The sequence below is a fragment of the Sparus aurata genome, chromosome 7, assembly GCF_900880675.1.
Source record: "Sparus aurata chromosome 7, fSpaAur1.1, whole genome shotgun sequence".
In the NCBI taxonomy this organism is placed as follows: domain Eukaryota; kingdom Metazoa; phylum Chordata; class Actinopteri; order Spariformes; family Sparidae; genus Sparus; species Sparus aurata.
In genome coordinates, this window is record NC_044193.1 from 15,988,020 (window position 1) to 16,006,667 (window position 18,648).

The following is an 18,648-nucleotide window of genomic DNA, read 5'->3' on the forward strand; positions in this document are numbered from 1 at the left end:
GAAGGACTTACGGAAGAAGATCAATGAATAAGCAGAAGGCCAAGACTTCAAAAAGTCAAGGGATGAGATCTGACATATTCCATCCATGTTCAGCCACAAGAGGAGAGAGTCTTCCTCTATGATTTTGCGGCGATCTGACTCAAAGGGGTCACTCAAAAATAGCTTTAACTACACTTAAGGCTAGATAATAATGGTTGAAATCAAAGTTGCAATATTGCAAGGAATATGTTTCCCAAAATATTGTCCAGTAATGTGTAAAATGCGTTATAAGGTCATCAAATTCCCGTAATGACCTACACAGTTACTCATTAGATCAGGTGAAACTTTTCACACACATACTGTAAATGTATACATGTGGAATAAACTTTGCAGAATTCATTTAAAAGACTGAAATGTGTAGAATAATAACACAGTATGACTGTATCATCATGATATGACTCCACTGAAAGTTTGTAGATGACAACAGTGAATAAAGCGGACAGGCAAAACATCATTAATTATCTCTAGGTGCTGTATTGTAGGCAACTGGACTTGTTTCAGTTTCTTGAAGACGTGTCCAGTTGAGGTCCAGACAGAAACTAGATTTACCATGACCTGGCTGACTGAGAACCCTCCTCAACATCATTATGTATCATCATTATACATTTTAACTATCATGACTGACCTCTGGCACTCTTGTAAATAATCTCAGTGAAATCCCTCCTGGTTAAAAGAAGTCGTTGTATGACCACAGAATAGTAGACAAACGGGTGACATTCAAACCAGAAGACACAGTTACAGGGCCGTCCTATGCAACTGCACAATATTTGGTTTTAGGACACTACAGTGCGAAAGTAACACTATGCACAAGCTCAACTTGGCAACACACACAAAAAGAGGTAACACAAGTCTCATAATTCTGCAAATCATAATGAGGCCCTAACCAAAGCTGTAGTCAGTGATTGTAATAAGATATGCAGTAGTAACACATGGTTATTAATGGTCTGAGGTGATTAGTGAGATTAATTTTGCTTTTGGATGCAGTGATGGATACGCATGGTTTCAATCCGGACATCCCATAGTGAGAGGGACATACATAATTTAGAGCTAAATGATATTCCCAGAGAAATCAAGTGAGAGAGTTTTTGCTAAAGGCAAGAATTTGAAAAAAGATAGAAAGAAAGAAAGAAAGAAATCTACGTCGCTGTTATTATTATACCACTTCACATTTCCATCAGCGGACATCCACGAGGTTATCGACAGCACTGCACGACCGGACTGTCACAACTGCGGACGAGAGAAACCCCCTGACCATGTCCCCCGTAACGAGGCATGACTGCAGCCTGAGCGCACATTAAGTGGGCAGCGAGCAGCCGCACGATAAATATCACGGGACTCGGACCAAAATCGCGTCGGGCCTGGTAGGCAGAGATCTACCTCACAGGCCTTTTGCGTTTTCGGCCATCTCCGTGTTTTCCTGACTCAAGTATCCGGGAGGAGGAGAGTCAGGCAGGGCAAGGAAAAGTTACACAGCCGCCCCGGATCCACTCAGAAACTCGTGAAAATGGCACCGGGATCTTCTCCGAGGGGATCCCGACGTTGTGATTGTGGATTTTGTCTTTTAGATGTTAGGGGAACCCGGGACGATCGTGGGAAGGCAAATATAAGACTATCGCTCAAGGGAGTTAAATCTGAGTCGGTCCGTGAGCCCATATCGCTGGATCGCCTCTATCCGCTGTGGTGTTTTGAACTGCCGGGATTGTTGTTTTGGGGGTAATTGGTATCAACATTAGTTCCACTTGCGCAGTACAACCCAGAGAAAAAAACACACAATACCTTTTTGTTTTTAACAAAACCGAAAAAATAACTCCGCCACCTGCAATGTCAGGTGATAGGACAGCCCCCCCTTGGTTATGGTTGCTTCTTGACGTCCCGACATTGTCAATACGGGATCGACAAAACAGAAACGTGGAGAGAAGACATAAGCTGTACGTAGCGCTGCCACTGACCTGCTTGTGCCTCTGCTGCAGGAGACTATTGTTCCACTTGTGTGTGGTAATCCAGGCGGCACGCTGGGATGAATCCACTGCGACAAGTTCCTCCAACTACTTTGCTGTAAAAACGCACCGGATCGCTTGAAAAAAAAAAAAAAAAGTCGGGTCAAGTCTTATCCCTGTGTCGCACGGTGTGCCGCAGTTTCCCGTGGCCCGAGCGTGTGCATCGTTGTCCGGTAATAACGCATCATTCGTCTTCACTTTCGCTCATGAAAAAAAAACAGCACCGTCCCATCCGGCGATGATCAGCCATATCGCTGCTTTGCTGCTGTGTGGATCCCAAGTGGAAGCGGTGGCGTGTTCCCGGAAAACACCGCAAGGGGTGTGTGTGTCTGTTTTTGAGAGGGATAGTGACTGCGTGTGTATCAGGACTCTCCAACCTCCAACCCCCCCACACACCTCCAACCTCTGTCTGTGTGTCTCTGTAAAAAATAAGGGGGGTCAAGTAGATTAATATAAGGGGGCAATGCCACCGGGGAAATTAGCCTTCATTATCCGAGCTCCATTCCCATCTAGATACGCACCTCAGAGAAATTCCTTTGTGAATAATGCATTGGCTGGAAATTATGGAAATCCAACATGAGAAAATAAAGCTGAGCATGAGGATAATTATTTGGCTTGCAGCGTTGAAATTGGCAGATTTATTTTCCCCCCTTAGTCCCAAAACTGAGAGGTTGCACTCACACTCATACACATTATCTCCGGCCAGAATGTAACACAGGAAGAGTTGACTCACCTGGAATACATTTAATTACGTTTTAAACAACGCAGAAAGACTTTTCTCCATTTGTTCTACATTGGCTGCATAGATGATTTCACTGTGAAGGTCTGATGCCAATTTGCATAATATTCCTCAAAATGTTTCTGAATCAAATAAAAACGATTCAAATCTTCTTCTTTTTTTAATAACTGATTATTAGGTCCTTTTTTTCAAGGGGATTACCTGGATCCCCAACAATTACGTCAGAAATCACAGATGACACAGCAACTCAGTTGATGAGGAGAGCTGTGCCTGCTGGTCTTCATCGCCACCGTGTGGTTAATGTCAATAAAAGCAGCATGTTTTCATTCATAAGCCAAATTCATTGCCTGGACCAAGTCCTATGTAGGACGGTATCAAGGAGTGCCTGTTGAAACTATATAATGTGTAGGAACAGAAAGAGTAGCCTATCAAAAATGCTGGTGCTTAAAGGCTTGGCAAAACTGGTTTATAGATTGTTAAACAACTAATTTACTTATATCATTTATACTTTAATACGTCCTGGAGCTCTCTAAAAGTGAGTGCAGATGTGTTAGGCCTAATATATGCCACAAAAATACAAAAATGATTCTCTTCTGTGACCTGTGTAAGGAAGCTTTCCAGTGTCTGAAACAAAATCTGTGACGCTCTCATAGGGTTATCTTATTTATGGCTTGTCTTATTTACCATTCTTAAGGTTTGAGACAGGTGTGTCTGAGGAAAGCCATAGTCACGTTGCATTATGAGGAATGTAGGATCTAGAGTTTCAAGAGCTTCATCCATAGGCAACCATAAGAAACTAAAGTCAAGACATGTCTGTCTCTGCTGCTTCCATTTTGACCATTCTTATGAGGTTTCCCCAATTCTATAAAAGTGCAAAAGAGGCGACTTAGTTGCTTGGATGGGCTACACTTGACAATCTCCGGCTACAACAGTTAATATCAATAACTGGGATACAGATATGATTTACATCCTAGCTACTTTCACATCCTGCGTGGTGCAGTCCTGGAAAGTAAATTCATTCTGAGACAGCTAGCCTACTTTTAGCCTACTTAACATGGTAGTAAAGGTGCACTATGTAGTTTTTGATGAGAAGCATTTAGCATTTTTTGATTGACTTTATGACTGGACAAACCAGATGAACAAAAGGTTGCAGTTTTACTCTGTTTATATTTGCAAGACCCTTCCAAGCAGCCACCCACTGAGCAGTGTAGCAATGACGCAAGTTTGTAGGCTAACCCACAAGTTAGCATCACCTTGATTCCCTCTACACAAAGCCTATGGGATTTTTTATTTGGATTTTTTAAATATTTCCAATAATGAGCTCTGTGGCAAACGCAATTTCAAGATACTTGTATGTTTTTCTCAGGAAGAAAATCTTCACAAACACCAACTTCATGATTTTATAAGACTAGATTATATCGCTACAAGTATAAAGGCTAGAAACAAACTGCATTGCGGTCGCATGACTTCAACGTCACCACCACTAAGTGTCATGCAACACTATAACTATACACATTTTCTGTACATTGATCAATATATAAGTTGTAAAGTTAGAGTTAGAATAGTTTTCAACTGAAGTCGTTCTGTAAATACGGACTAGTGAGTAGGAGACGTGATGATGTTTAATGTCCATGACAATATCTGTAGTCTAATTTAGCCACTTGTTAGCAACTGTTGTTTTTAAGACAGGTAAGTGCTTTATAATTAAATTGTGGGATATTTACAATGTTTTTTATGTTGCAGATCAGAATGTGTAAAGATCTTAAGTATGAACTCTTTGAGACCAGGGAACCAGATGTCCAAATATGCTAACTGACTTCCGGGTCTTATGACTACGAACCATATATATGTCTATGCTACAAACCCCTTGAGTATAGCCTGCTTATTCAATCATGAAAACTATCAAATAAATTAATACATCTCTGAGTTTGAATAAATAACTTATTAATAGTATAAAAAGCCTATTAGCTTTCAGAGTTTGAATTTCTTTTCCAAAACTTCACAGTGCATCTTTAAGTAACGTTAGCCTATCTCCATTCCAAGCTAACGTACTTTAACCGTTAGTTATATCCTCCTGCTGTCCCACAAACATCACTTTAAGGCAAATATTGCACCAGCTCCTAGCATTCTGACAGCTACAAGCTACCAGATAATACATTATTTATATTAACAGTGCTGAACTGTCACTTTTACAGAAGTAACCCCTTTATATACCCCTATAAGAACTTATTCTTGCTCTACATATTAAGAAGTCAAGGGTCCTAGCCACCGTTTTGCCCTGGAGTTAACCGTTAGAGGTCGCTACCTGTTTACTGTCGGCCCAGAAATGGCGGATCCCCTGCAGTCGTTAGCTTGTCCGCCTTGTTGTTAGGCAGGTTGTCAGGGGCAGCGCATCAGCCAGTTCGCTAACACGGGATTAACGGATTCGAGTTAATGATGACACAGTTATTTGTGAAAGAAAACGACTGTTGTCAAACCTGCTTTCTCGCTTGGAGCTGCCCCGCTTCGTTGAGTAAAAGCAGCGGAGACGACAGGGCGTGTTTTTGTCGAAACAGCCAGAGGTTTGCTGTGCGGTTTTGCCCCGCAGCTAGCTGCTAGCTAGGTGTGCTAACGTCAAGCAGCTAGCTAACGTTATCAGGCGGGCGTAAGGTGATAGACACTGGTAGTAACGATACCCAGTAAATAGCGTCGCAAGCTTTTTCCATTGCGTGTCATTCGTTTGGTGCGAAAATGGAAGACTTTCAGGAACATTTCATGGGGCAGGAGGAATTCAACGACGGCGATAAACCGTTATTATCGCCATTCAATCCCCCCTTTCGCCCCACTCGACTGCACATCCAGAGAAGCAGTATCTGCTCTCGGGCTTATTTTGTCGTGGTCATGGTCTTCTTCCATGTGTACATCCTGAATGTGATCGGTTTGCTGCTCTATGTGCACTACAACAACGGCCCCGGGGATCTTGTTAGCAGGGACGGGGCCACCTCAGCATCAGTCGGCGACAGTGGAAGCCCTCTGCCCCACACGGCCGCAGCTTCACCCTCCGGAGAGCTGCATGTGGAGGACTACAGTCAGAGCTACAGTCTGCCTCGTATTGAAGGGATACGGGTAAGAAAAACTGAACAAATTCTATTGCAAAATAATGTGACAGCAGTCTCCCATGCGTGTGATCCCTTGTGTTGTGAGTGTGTCGATAATGCCTTTTGCCCATCTGCAGGTGGGTCATGTCCAGCAGGTGTCCCTCGTGCCGGACAAAACACATGAGATGAGGACAATCAGCCTGAAACCTCTGCTGTTTGGTATGTGCACCGTGATCTTTGGGTATGATCTGCTGTTCATGAATAAACTGCATTTCATCAGGTTTTTACAAGACAACATTTAATTCCTCTCAAAGCCGTACAAATATAGATCAGGGATATTTACTTAAAATTCATAGATATGTACATTTTCTATTAAACATCTGTTAATTCTTTGCCCTCCTCTGCCTGAGAGACACAGTGTTGGTTTTTTTAGGAGCTTCTTTGTGACTAGCTGACTGCATATTACCATCTTTTAAACAGAAGTTTGATTTGAGAGGACCAAGCATAAATACATAAAGGCAAATTCTAAATGCAGCGTCTATCATTTTCCTATGCATAGCCGTTTAATGCTTGAATCACATCTCAGTTCTTCATGGAATTTCTAATTTGGCACATAATCCTAGCTCCTGCATCTGTGTTGTTTCCATTTGCGCGCAGCTGCCATCAGGTTCTTGTCCCGTCTTTTCCAGGCATAAGCCTTATTGACCACCAGGCGGTCCCCCTGCACTGTGCCCGTTACAAGGAAGGTCCCGCCACGTGGGTGTTGTCGTGTCATGTTCCTTACACAGGTGGCATCTCTTTCCAGCCACAGTTCAATGCGGGAGCGGATCTGCCCACCTAACAGGGGTCCATGCTTCAGAACGTCCAGTTTGGCAGCTAGCGAGAACTGAGACAGGCTTACCGGACTATACTTGAGCCGGGTTAGACGGAGTTTCACAACTGGGAAGAAAGCAGGTGAACACAAAGCATTAAGGGCACGAAAAACTGGTAAATTATGTAGGCGAATCAAGCACCAGAGAGAAATGAAGAAGTGGAAGTATATTAATACTCACCAAAATCACTCCTACAAAATGTCTCCAGTGCGTCTTTTGAAGAGGAGGCCTCCTCCAGCTCACAATCCCGACAGCTTGCCTGAGGCACTGAAAAAGTCAAACCACTGATTTAATCATTTGCTGATTCAAACTGACTCAAGCGTGTGTGTCTGCATAGTCACTTGCTTACCTCTACGCCCGCCTGTGTTAACAGTGCTGTTGTTGACGGAGGAGATACACAAGAGATGGTCTGCGGGATACTGGTCACAGTGTAGAATTTCTGGCCACGGGTAGCCATAACAACTCATGATTGGTGCACAGCTGTCCCGAACAGATTCGCACAGACTCCTGCAGGGTGATATGAACCTGATAAAGAAGAGATGGAGAGGGAACGTGGGCAGCATTGAAAAGATGAGAGGATCTGAATCAATAGTGTAGTGGTGGGGAACAAACAAGACTGGATTAGATAACATTTGATAGCTTGTTTTTCTTTTTGTCAACCTAGAGGAGCTAATGTGACAAAAATTTGATTATAGTGCTTTGATGGCTTGCTTTCAGTGTGAAACCAGGGCCTTACCTCAGAGACCAGCACCAATTAGCCTAGCTTACAAAAGGTGTTAACCCTTGATGACCCTGCTCCTATTTAACATTACCATTAATCCAGTTTTTTTCTTCTTCTACCCTATTAATGAAGCAGGTCAGCCTTCTTTTGGGGTTCTTTTTAAACCGGGACCCTGGCTACCACACTACTAAAGCTGCAATGATTAGTCTGTTAATTGATTAGTCGACTGAAAGAAAATTAGATGCTAACTTTTTTGATAAGTTCTTAACTTTTCAAGCAAAAAATGTCAAACATTTGCTGGTTCCAGCTTCTGTAAACCGCAATTCTTTCCCATCTACTCATTTTTGATGGTAAAAGAAGAGGCTCTGGGTTTCGGACTATTTGTTTTAAAGAAGCAATTTGAAGATGTTACTCTGGGCTCTGGGAAATTGTGATGGCAAACATTAAATGGATTTTCACCAGAAATAGTCACCACATTAGTTGATAATTGTAGTTGCAGCCCTACACATTAGCACTTAAGATCAGAATTTCTACAAAATAGTCAAATTATGACTTCCAAAGACACAATAAGAAAAAAAAAGGCTTTTTTGTAAACTTACCTGTCAAGGCAGATGGGTGCAAAGAGAGAGCAGAGGAAGATGCGGGCATCAGGGTGGCACTCTCTGGCAAGTAGTGGCAACCAGCTGGCACTCTGTTGAACAGCCTCAGCTGGAGACTCGTGGCCCAGCAGGTTGGGCATCCTCATGGTCTCATAACCAATGTTTTGGCACAAAGCCATGCCTGACGGGATAGGTACACAGCGAGAGGAACGACGGGGCTCCCACAGCCCACCTTCACTGATAGAAAACATGGACCTGAAGCCAATAGTTGTGTCAGGGTCCCCCCACGCCTCACCATCCTCTTCTGGTGCTGCTCCTGGTCTAGAAACAGGAATATCTCCAAATCCAGTTTCACTGTTTCCCTCGGTACTTGCCCTTTCCTTAAGTCCAGATCTAACTCTACCCTCACCTCTCGCTCGGCCCTCCAGTCCTGCCCTCACTCTACCAGGACCAAGCGCTGTTGTGCTGCTAGGCCCACCAAGCAGAAGAAGAAACAGTAGGGAGGCCAAATGGGTGGATTTGCTTGGGATGAAATGAGGGCAGAGAACTGCAGTCATCCTGGGACAGAGGTTGGAAAGTAGTAGCAATCCCGAAGTGTGTCTCTTCTTTGTGACAGTGCAGGAGAGGATGGTAGGATAGGTGTATTTATAGTGGGTGGTGGTTTCATTTGCATATGAAGGGCTAAGGGGAGGTTTAGAGAAGGGTTGGGGGGGGGACATTAATGTGTTATTAGAGATGTGAATCTACTGCATTTATGAGCAGATTTAAGTGTGTTTGACAGAGATCAAGATCATTAAGATAGATGATTTGACATTTGGATACTTTTGGCTTTTGGCCATTTCCATCCCCACAGCTGGAAGTGAAGAATGGCCCTTGTGTAGTGAAACTCCCTTACACTTAGCATCATGCATTTTAATTCAGCACACACCTAACTACCCTGTTCCACCCTGATCACTTTGATGTTTGTACTACTTTAATGCAACCCTGCTGCTAAGAGGAGGTTGCATATTTTTATGAATAATTAATACTTGTGAGAATATAACCCTTAAAGAGAAGTTAGTCGTCATGTAAAAGCAAATATTTATCATAATTGATTGATCATTTAAGGCTTTTTTTCAAGAAAAATGCCCCAAATTATCTGGTTCCAATACTGAAAAGAAGCAGTAGTTGCAGCTCTAGTGTGCAACAACTGAGTGTGTGTGTGTGTGTGTGTGTGTGTGTGTGTGTGTGTGTGTGTGTGTGTGTGTGTGTGTCGGACACAAACAGAATTCGTGTCGCCCTGCTGTGTAGCCATGGCCTGATTCCTGTTCAGACAAGCAGGTCACTTCCTTTCCGGGGGGAGAAAGGAAGGCTCAGTCCCCCTTCAATTATATCAGTTATCCAATTTAATGAGGCTTGACCTGACAATAGGAATTAACCAAGTGGGTACAGTGTAAAAGACACGGGTGACAAACAAGGTCTCTACTGTACAGGCGGCCAACCTGCCGGAAGCCTTTTATTAAGAGGGGAAATGACTGACAGACATGGATGAATTGAGAGAAAGAAGAGAGCAGGAGGGAGCCATGAAACAGTCATCCGTGCCCTCACACTTTGTACCAAAATATATATAATAAGATAAAAAAAAGGCATTATTATTGCCAGTGTTATTGATTCTCTAGAAGCCCAGGTGGACATACAGTGGAAATGTTAAGGGACAGATATCAAAATTAGAGACAAAATGGAAAAAATACAAAAAAGTGTAGTAGGTCTAAATCATTCTTTTAGGGCTTAGTACTAATTAATATCAGCAATCACTGACTCCCAGAAGCCCACACTGCTACAACCCTCCTGTGGGAGAAGTCCAGTGTCATCACTCATTAAACCTACCCGTGGGACAGGCTAAACCACAAATGGCTCACTCAGGAGTGGCAAAGGGGAATAGCTTGTATTCATTATATTCACAGTCTATCCATACTATAACTGAAGAGTTACCTTGGTTTAACACCTACTCAAGCATGCAAGAAGTTATGTCCTTTGGCTTTTAAGTAGTTATATATTTATGTTACTCATTGCTCATGTAGTCTGGGTTATTTAAACGTTTTAAATTAATTTAGCATTTTTTAAGTGGTTGTTTCAATGAGAAAGTGTTTTACTAATGCCCTTTGATTAGAAGTTTATGGGATTTGTCTCGGGTTTAGGGCCCAGACATACTAATCACACTTAGTTAGCATACCCTGATCAAACTATCTCAAAACTGCCCCTTTCACACTGTTAGCCAATCTAAAGTAATCCATTTAGTCTGACAGATCAAGCCAACACTGTCAACAACGATCTTCTAATCCACTTAAAAGTCATGCACTCACTCACCGACTCAGGTGTGCAGGATAGATCCATCTGACGTGTTTGTGTGTAGAGATTGTGAGTAGGAATTTTCTGGCTTCTTAAAATGAATTTTAAAGTGATAGCATCGTTTCTGCAGTTGAAAAGAAGAGGTTTCAGTGTATTGGTTTTTTTAATCAATAAGTGGCCCCCCTGCTACATAATCGTCCTGCGTAATCCTCATGTGTGAATGTGTGAATCGTTATGCACTAAAGTTAGTCTGAACCGAGAATGTCAGCCACATTCTGCATGTTTTTGATTAGCGTTGCATAATCTGCAAGCCACTCCCTTTGATGAATGTATTTCCTTGATCCTCTCTCTTATCTTGGGTAAAATGAGGGCTTACTGGTAATACGGTAATATGGACTTTTCATTTCCGTAAATGTTTATTTGGTCACAAAGTCTGGCAGTTAATTTGGGCTTTGAGGTTTTTTTAAGTTTATCCTGGGGAAAATATAGACTCCACAGACTCACTCCTATAATTTGTCATGGAAAAACATCTTGGCCATCAGATGAATTGGGTGAGAATGTGAAAGTACCATTTTGAGATTAGGATCTTCGAAAGCTATTGCCAGCATATTATCGTACGTGTCCAAGGCCAAACCGTGTCTTAACATTTGCCACTTTTGTCTTTTTCCTGTTCCTGTCAGAGATCCCTGGCTTCCTGTCAGAGGAGGAATGCCGTGTGGTGGTGCAGCTGGCTCAGCTCAAGGGTCTGATGGAGAGCCAGACAACAGTACCCAGCCAGGGACAAGAGGAGTCAAACCAGCCACTGCTTTCTCTCAGCACAGAGGAAGTCTTCAGTCTGTTGGACCTAAACCAGGATGGGCTGCTTCAGAAGCAGGAGGTGACGAGAGATAAATATCTCATTTCCTTTATGTCTGTAAAGGTGGAAAAAGAAAATACATTTCCAGAAAAATCCATTCTATGTGATTAAATGTTTGAACTGTCAGAACGTGGTTTGCTTTTTGTTGAAAAAAGAAAAACATTCTGGTCTTCCCTCTAGATTGTGAGCCACTCACGCTCTCGAGATGGAACTTGGTTGAGCCCAGACAGTCTGCGGCAGATACTCACTGGTGTGGAAGACTGCCCGACAGGTTGGTGCCCCTGCTATTTGTTTGTGTTGTTTCGAAGTGTGTTTCAGTACATTTGTGACTCTTTAGACACATTTTTTGTTTTATGATGGAATGTGAGAAAAGGGAGAGCAAATTAGCAAAAAAAAATAGAGAACATAGTTGACAAAATTTAGTTCACAATGCAACAAAATATAAAACTGAGGTCTATTAATCTTGAGAAATGTTAATGTGCATGCAAATCTTACATGTTATATCTCTTAAGTCGAAGTCGGTAGTTCAGTTTGTGTGAGTTTTCAGCAGTGGTTGTGTACCGGTAAGAGTAAGTGGCTGACGGGTGGCTGTGGTTGCGTGCGAGTCTTTGTGAATGGCAAGGCCGGAAGAGGGGTGACACTGTTTTGACCTGATGCCATTGTGCCAGGCGTTGTACACATCCCAGTCCGGATGTGCCTCATCCTATCTCATTAAAAACTGATTATTCTCCAACCCCTTTTTCTTAATTTTCCCCCGGATCCCCTGCACCCCACTCCCTCCTCCACACTCAGTCGTTAACCCCCACCACTTCTCTGGCACCCCAGAGCTATTGTTGCGGCTGGGGCGCGGCCTCCCAGGGGAACTGATGGGGCCAGACATTCATTTATTCAGCTGAGAGTAACAGCATACGGTTGGGCAAGGAGGGAAGGAATGGAGGAAACGGAGAAGGGAGGTTGTTGTAGCCCAAACTGGAGTGAACTGAAATTGTGATACTGTATAACTGAAAGACTGTAATAATTACATGGAGCTCCATTTATATCTATAGTTATGAGATTCTAACTGTACTTTTATGTCCCAGGCTCTCGGCTATGTGAAGGAATAAAAATAGCCTACTAAAAGATCATGTTTGTGTGTTACTTGGCAGGGATGCTGACTTTGGGGGACTTCAGACGGGTCTATGATGTGTCACAGCGCACAGGGCAACAGAAAAGCAGGAAGCTCCTGAGTCAGTTCAAACAGAGAAGCAAGCATACGTGGCTTTACCAAGGCCAGGGATCCCACCATGTCCTGCACACACTCAGGAACAGGTAATTACACATACACACACATCGTCATGCTCCTACAGTGGCAGCCAACACAGTCATGTATTGAAATATCGATACGTTTTCTCTTTTACGTCCTCAGAATAATCAGTCTGACACGTCTTCCCTCGGCACTGGTTGAGCTGAGCGAGCCACTGCAGGTGATTCGCTATGAACATGGAGACTTCAGTAATGCCCACCATGACAGCAGCCCTTCTCATTCAGAGACTACTTGCACGCACACACGATTGGCTGGAAACACATCTGCTCTCACAGAGGTCTCGTGCAGGTGTGTATGATAGATGTTTTGTTATCAGTTTATAATTCATTCCTAATAGTTTAGCAGTTAAGTATTTTCACAATGTTATTATCTCTGCATTATCTCAGCTTCTCATTTGACTTCTCTGAATGATTACACACGTTTATAATGAACAATACAGTTTGTCAACATGTATTTTCCTCAGTTTTTTTATTTGTAAATTAAGGCTTCAATGTGAGGATAATTGTTTTAGTTAATAAAAAACACCTGTGATTCTGTTCAAACATTTGTATAGTGAGTTGATCATTGGTCAATCATATATTTTCTTTCTAACCTGTTTACTTTCAAAATAGAATTTGTTTGTCAAAATCTTGTGATAGCTTTTAGACAGTTATTCACAGTGCTCATGTCTTAAACAGATTATTGTCCAGGTAGGTACATTTATTTTCACAATGAACTCTTTTTATCGCTTCCTTGTTTCATTTCAGGTATCTCACCATGTTATTCTACCTCAGCTCTGTAGAGGAAGGTGGTGAGACCACCTTTCCTGTGGCAGACAACCGTACCTATGAAGAGCACGTGAGTGTGCTTTCACAACCCAAAGTCATATCACAGCAAAGCCATTTTTTTTTTTATTGTGAAATGATTATAACTGTACATGACCTGACCGCTGCGATAACACGCAGATGGTGCTGAACCTTGACTTGGAATCTGACACCGGCTTGAACACAGTGTGCCAAAATAAGTGATTAGATACAAGCTGTTTACAGTTTTGTGTGTCCTAGGCACTGGTCCAGGATGGAGTTGATTTGACAGACACTCAGGAGACATGTGGCAGAGGGAACCTGAGGATGAAACCTACTGCTGGGACAGCTCTCCTCTGGTACAACCACCTCTCTGATGGTAGAGGTAAGACCAGAACAGAAAGACTTTGCCGTATCATTTGACACACACATATCAAGTGAGCGCTCCAGTAAGTAGATTTGGGTTTTTGTATGGTACAAAGAAAGGTTTGTCAAACCCCATGTAATTAGATTTTAAGCCTGTGTCCAGAGAGAACCTAGCATTCAAGTGTGTTTTCATCCCAACTTCTCTGTGGATTGTCACTGCACAGAAGTAAAAATACATCACATACAGGGATCTCTTTCAGGGTTTGTAAAAGAAAAAAGAAAATAAGCATTTAGTCTGTGTCAGCTGATAGGCAGATCATGGACGGTGAGCCTGTGGGTGAACAAAGTTCAATGAAAGTGGCAAGGTTTTTTTTTCGAGCCTTTTACTCTCTTTTTCCCTCTCAGTTTTCATTCTATCTCTTTCTATTACTCATCTCATTTGATCTGATGTGACTCTCATAACTTCTTGAACTGAATAGATTCTCTGATTGGATTAATTGCATTCAGGGAGGGCGGGCCAGTTCTATATGAGCACAGAGCATAGCATGGCAACTGTCTTTTCTCTCTGACATCGAGTTGACACACACCGCTGCAGTACCCACATAGCCCCGCCTATTCTCACTGAAGTGCTGTCTTTTTGTCACATGTGTTAGCTCATTAAAGAGTGCACGTTTCAGAGCCATCTGCGACTGGTTGTGGTTGAAACAGCTTGAGTGCTGTTTGGAAATACTTAGCATTAGAGGCAAATCAACAAGGAAAGTCAAATGATAAAAGCATGCCCAGTACAAGTGATGCAACATATCAGTGCTAATGAAAAGTGATAACACAACAGATTTAGACTCAAAAACATGAACAAAGGTCAGCACACTGTAGCTCTCTTAGGTGCAATTTACACAAATGACGTTACACATTAATGCTCTTCCTCAGATTTTGTTGACATAAAGAGATGCCTTCTTTAAATACAAATGTTGGAATCACATGATGTGGCAAGTGAAACATAAAATCCTCATATACCAACCAGTGATACTGGTTAAATGTAAAAAAAAATATACACATGATATACAACAATATTGATAACATGCTCACAGCTCAAAAGAATAACAGGCCAGTAGGCATCATAACTTCAAATCGCCAGATCTAAATAGAGCAAGCAATACTACAGATCAGTGCCAACTTTAGGTGCTAACGCAACAGATAAAGTAAAGGGGTTAATTGCCAACACACCTCTATAAACCTCTATAAAGAATTTAGAGGTTAGTGATGGCTCCATTTCAGCATGAATTGCTTCACTGAAGCACTACATAAGATTGCCCAGTAAGCTCTTGATAAGTGTGTTGCCCTGCTGTCAGCCCAACAGCTATTTGTTATTCTCAAAGTTATTGCATCAAAGATGAAAAAAGTTCAGTTTCCTGACAGCTCTACCATTAGACATCAAGCAAAATAGAAAATACAACATTGTGGTCATTACGTTGCACAAGGACAACATTTTGGATTGATTGTAAAAAGACAAGTAAAAGAGTAAAGCTTTGGTTTTGCATAGAAACACTGACATCTGAATAAAATAAAAAAAAGACGTAGTTGTTTTTTTAGAAAGGTCCCATTTTGTCTTTGAATTATCCAGCGTTAATGTTAAAAGTTGATTAGTGCTTGTTGTTGAGATTTTGTCTGAACTCATTCATCCTCTCTCCTGGCTTCCCTAGGCTGGATGGGTGAGCTGGATGAGTATTCCCTGCACGGTGACTGCCCAGTCAGGCGTGGGGTGAAGTGGGTGGCCAACAGCTGGGTAAATGTGGACCCAGATCACCAGCAGCAGGCCCGCTACCAGAGACTAGTTGCACAGAGACATCAAGCTAAGTCAGGCATGGAGGAGCATTATCAACCTCTGTCACACAGCGACCTCCACCAGGATCTATAGCTGGGAGTTTTTAATAACAACAGAAAAGCGACCATAACTGTAAAATTTGGTCAGTCTTGCATCTGTGAGGCCAGTGAGGCCTGGCAGACTTTCCACAATTTCAGATGCTGTAGTCTAAATGAAATTTGCACAAAAAAACATCCTTTTTAGTGAATTTGTCTTGCATTATATCACGTCTCTCAAGCTGCTGCTTGGATATGCACATTTACGTCATCGAATTGTGGTGGGCAGATGCATTGGTTTTGCAAACATCCAGACACGTCTAAGAGATGAGCCTGCTTATCTGCCTTCCATTTAGGTTTACTAAGCATCTGGCCCTGTTGAAGGTCAGTGTTATTTAATGTAGAATTTAAGCCTTTTGTTACAAGCCATATCACAATATTTATCTGTGAATGTGTTCCTGAGGGAAGTTTTGTGTGAGATCATTTATATCTGTTCTTTTAAAATGAGTTTAAAATGAAACATAATTTAATAAAGGACTGGCTTTGGGAGAGCAGTCTTACAGGTGTAACATGTCTATGATATTCCAACTTTAGTGTCTCTTATCCTCACAACCCAAAAATATTTAATTGTCTGAGGTTATTTATTTGAGTGTTATTTATTACCGGTATGGTTTAAGTTAAATGAATGCATATTTATTACAGCTTGATGTTGCACTGAAACTGTTGCTGTATTTTATTGTGTTTGTTCTATGTCATGAAATATATAAAGCAATGTTTTATTATCAGTGGTGTTATGAATGTGATCCTTCGTGCAAACCTGTACGTATGGACAACGTCCACAAGATGTCGCCCCAACGTCAAATACAATACCACAATATCTGAGTAAATTACGAGCTAGTTCAGAAATGGTTCATTCGTTCCTTGTGATTTAATTGACAACTGCTGCGCTAGCATCCTGTTGGCTCCAGTTCCAGAGTCCACTCTGTGTAGAAGCATAGACATATTGATTTATAACCCTTTCTTGTGTCTTGTTACAGACAGACAAATAGATAATGACTTTATTAAAAACACAAGAGGAAGGCCCATAGCACACTGAAAACAACAGACAATATATTCAAATATGAATTTTAAAAAAGTTTTAAAATAATAATAACATGTACACTCAAAAATCCCTATTTCATGATGGAAGCTACACATTGCGGATTGAAACTGACACTCCAAACCGGGGTGTCCCAAAGTGAAGCCCACAATCCAAAGTTGGCCTGCCGCAAGGTTTGATTTGGCCTGGCAGATTTTTCTTGTGTAAAACTAAAGTGGAACTCAGAAGAGCACATACCTTCAACATGGCCCCTTTAATTAAATCAAGCCTAATCCAGTATCAAATAAAACCTGAATCTGCGAGATCTGAGCGTTTATATGGCTCTGCATCAAATTTTTCTCTCCCATCAGCCATCTAAATAGGCCCAGATAAATTCGGCCATTTATCCGAGTCTGCACCAAACGTCAATAAGGTCTATTCTGGGTCTATTCAGTAGTTTTTGTGTGTGTTGACAGATGGACATGGGCGAAAACCATAACCTCCTTGGTGGAGGCAAAACCATTTTTGAAGAACTACAATTTGAATAATCATTTGTGCTGTTTCATTTTTTGTGAGGTAAAATTGCTCTTTAAATATGTACTTACCCAAGTTGTTTATAGTTTTTCATTATCTGAGCAAGGCAGGCAGAGTTACACTTTGTCCTACTACCATATGGAAGCACTGAGAGGTAAGTGAAAACATTACTGTAATGTTAATTCCAAACCATTTTGGAATTAAGATTATCCTGGTTAAAAAAACATATACCTCCCCTCTTCTTAATACATAAACATATGAGAGAAAACATTTAGATTAGGAATGGACATTTCAAGCAAAATGCTACTATTCAATATTGACTGGGAGCTATTCGTCCATTATTTAAACACCATTCTACACACATTTTATGCCATACTACTTACTAGTGCCTGTAATAACGCATTACCTGGTGGTATCATGTTATTTCCATTTCCAAGGTTTTTTTTGCATTAGATAAAAAAAAACCTGAATGTATATATTTTCCACAGCTCAATAAACAAGCTGTTGTGATAGGAAAATTAGGTAACCCGGAACACTGTTTGAAGCTAGAAATGTGGCAGGGTCCACCAGCTTTAAACAAAATAAAACAGTATGAAATTGTCCTGTTCCTTTTAAGAGCAGTTTGTTTATTTGGTTTATTTAAGTCTTGAAAGCAAAGACAGTTTATTTATGTAGTTTGTTTACTCATAAAAAGTCAGTCAATGGAGCTCTTTCTGTTCCCCATAAGTAAATGGTGCACCTTTAAACCAAACACATACTCTTGTGACTTTTTAATTCCCTCAGGCCACAGTGCTTGCGGGTTAGAGCGGCACTATGTAGTTTTGGAGGAGAAATTTGAACTTGGAATTGTAATATTTACAGTGTAAATGTGGTAATGATACAACTTCAGAAATACCTTTTTTTTTTCAATAGCTGAATTAACAAGCTGTTCTCAGGAATATAAGGTTCCCTAGAACACTGATTGAAGCTTGAAAGGTGGCAGGGTCAGCCAAATATAAACAAATTAAAACAGTATGAAACTGTGTTGTCCTTCAAGGCCAGTTTGTTTATTCAGTCACGGAAGCAAAGAGAGTTCATTTATCAAGTTTGTAAAGGCAAATCTACATACTTTTAAACCCAACCCACAACACATGCTCTCCTGGAGTTTTTTATTCTGCCCCCAGCCACAGTGCTTGTGGAGAATTAAAGGCATAGTTCGGGTTTTTTTTCATGTGGGGTTGTATGAGGTACTTATTGCGTGTTACCTGCAGTAGAAGACAGTTGAGATAGTGTAAGAAAAGAACCGAGCTATCCCTTCAAGCATCCTTCACTGTTTGGTAAAGATTACAGAGATTGCAGCGGGGGGGGGGGGGGCACAACATTCCTACAGGATATGTCATGGCAAAGTATGTGGGCACCAGAAATCCTAGCTACACCCCTGTGGAGACAGCACAAATGCCCCAGTGAAGGTGGAAGGAAAGTCAGTCTGCTCCCTGCCGTCTGGAGAGCAAAAAAATTACC

At 41.6% G+C, this 18,648-nt stretch overlaps 3 protein-coding genes across 6 annotated transcripts in view; 1 reads left to right on the forward strand and 2 right to left on the reverse strand.

Annotated features, from left to right (window-relative positions):
• LOC115585590 (cyclin-dependent kinase 17-like) overlaps positions 1–5,218 on the reverse strand; it is a 47,937-nt gene extending 42,719 nt beyond the window's left edge. The window contains exons 1-2 of one of the 3 annotated variants that reach the window (XM_030424064.1): positions 3,460–3,587; positions 1,989–2,113 (exon numbers count right to left, since the gene is read on the reverse strand). In XM_030424064.1, coding sequence (XP_030279924.1) covers positions 1,989–2,113; positions 3,460–3,555 — 221 coding nt within the window. In that variant the 5' untranslated portion in view covers positions 3,556–3,587. Of the gene's footprint in view, positions 1–1,988; positions 2,114–3,459; positions 3,588–5,080 lie in introns of those variants that run through there. The other 2 variants (XM_030424066.1, XM_030424065.1) reach the window with 2 other exon arrangements.
• A 41-nt stretch (positions 5,219–5,259) lies between these two features.
• LOC115585591 (transmembrane prolyl 4-hydroxylase-like) lies at positions 5,260–16,321 on the forward strand. Its single transcript, XM_030424068.1, has 9 exons — positions 5,260–5,880; positions 5,990–6,071; positions 11,053–11,249; positions 11,409–11,499; positions 12,374–12,536; positions 12,634–12,819; positions 13,278–13,368; positions 13,575–13,698; positions 15,380–16,321. Exons 1-9 carry the CDS (start codon positions 5,506–5,508, stop codon positions 15,592–15,594), a joined length of 1,524 nt encoding a protein of 507 aa, XP_030279928.1. The 5' UTR covers positions 5,260–5,505; the 3' UTR covers positions 15,595–16,321.
• On the reverse strand, positions 6,129–9,177 carry LOC115585592 (secreted frizzled-related protein 5). 2 transcript variants are annotated; one of them, XM_030424069.1, is made up of 4 exons: positions 8,045–9,177; positions 7,074–7,249; positions 6,905–6,991; positions 6,129–6,791 (listed from the first exon to the last, which is right to left on the reverse strand). In XM_030424069.1, the coding sequence occupies exons 1-4, from the start codon at positions 8,761–8,763 to the stop codon at positions 6,472–6,474; spliced, it is 1,302 nt and encodes a 433-aa protein (XP_030279929.1). In that variant the 5' UTR covers positions 8,764–9,177; the 3' UTR covers positions 6,129–6,471. The 2 variants fall into 2 exon arrangements, with proteins under 2 accessions (XP_030279929.1, XP_030279930.1); XM_030424070.1 differs by having other exon boundaries at positions 7,074–7,231; positions 8,045–9,173.
• Positions 16,322–18,648: the final 2,327 nt, after the last annotated feature.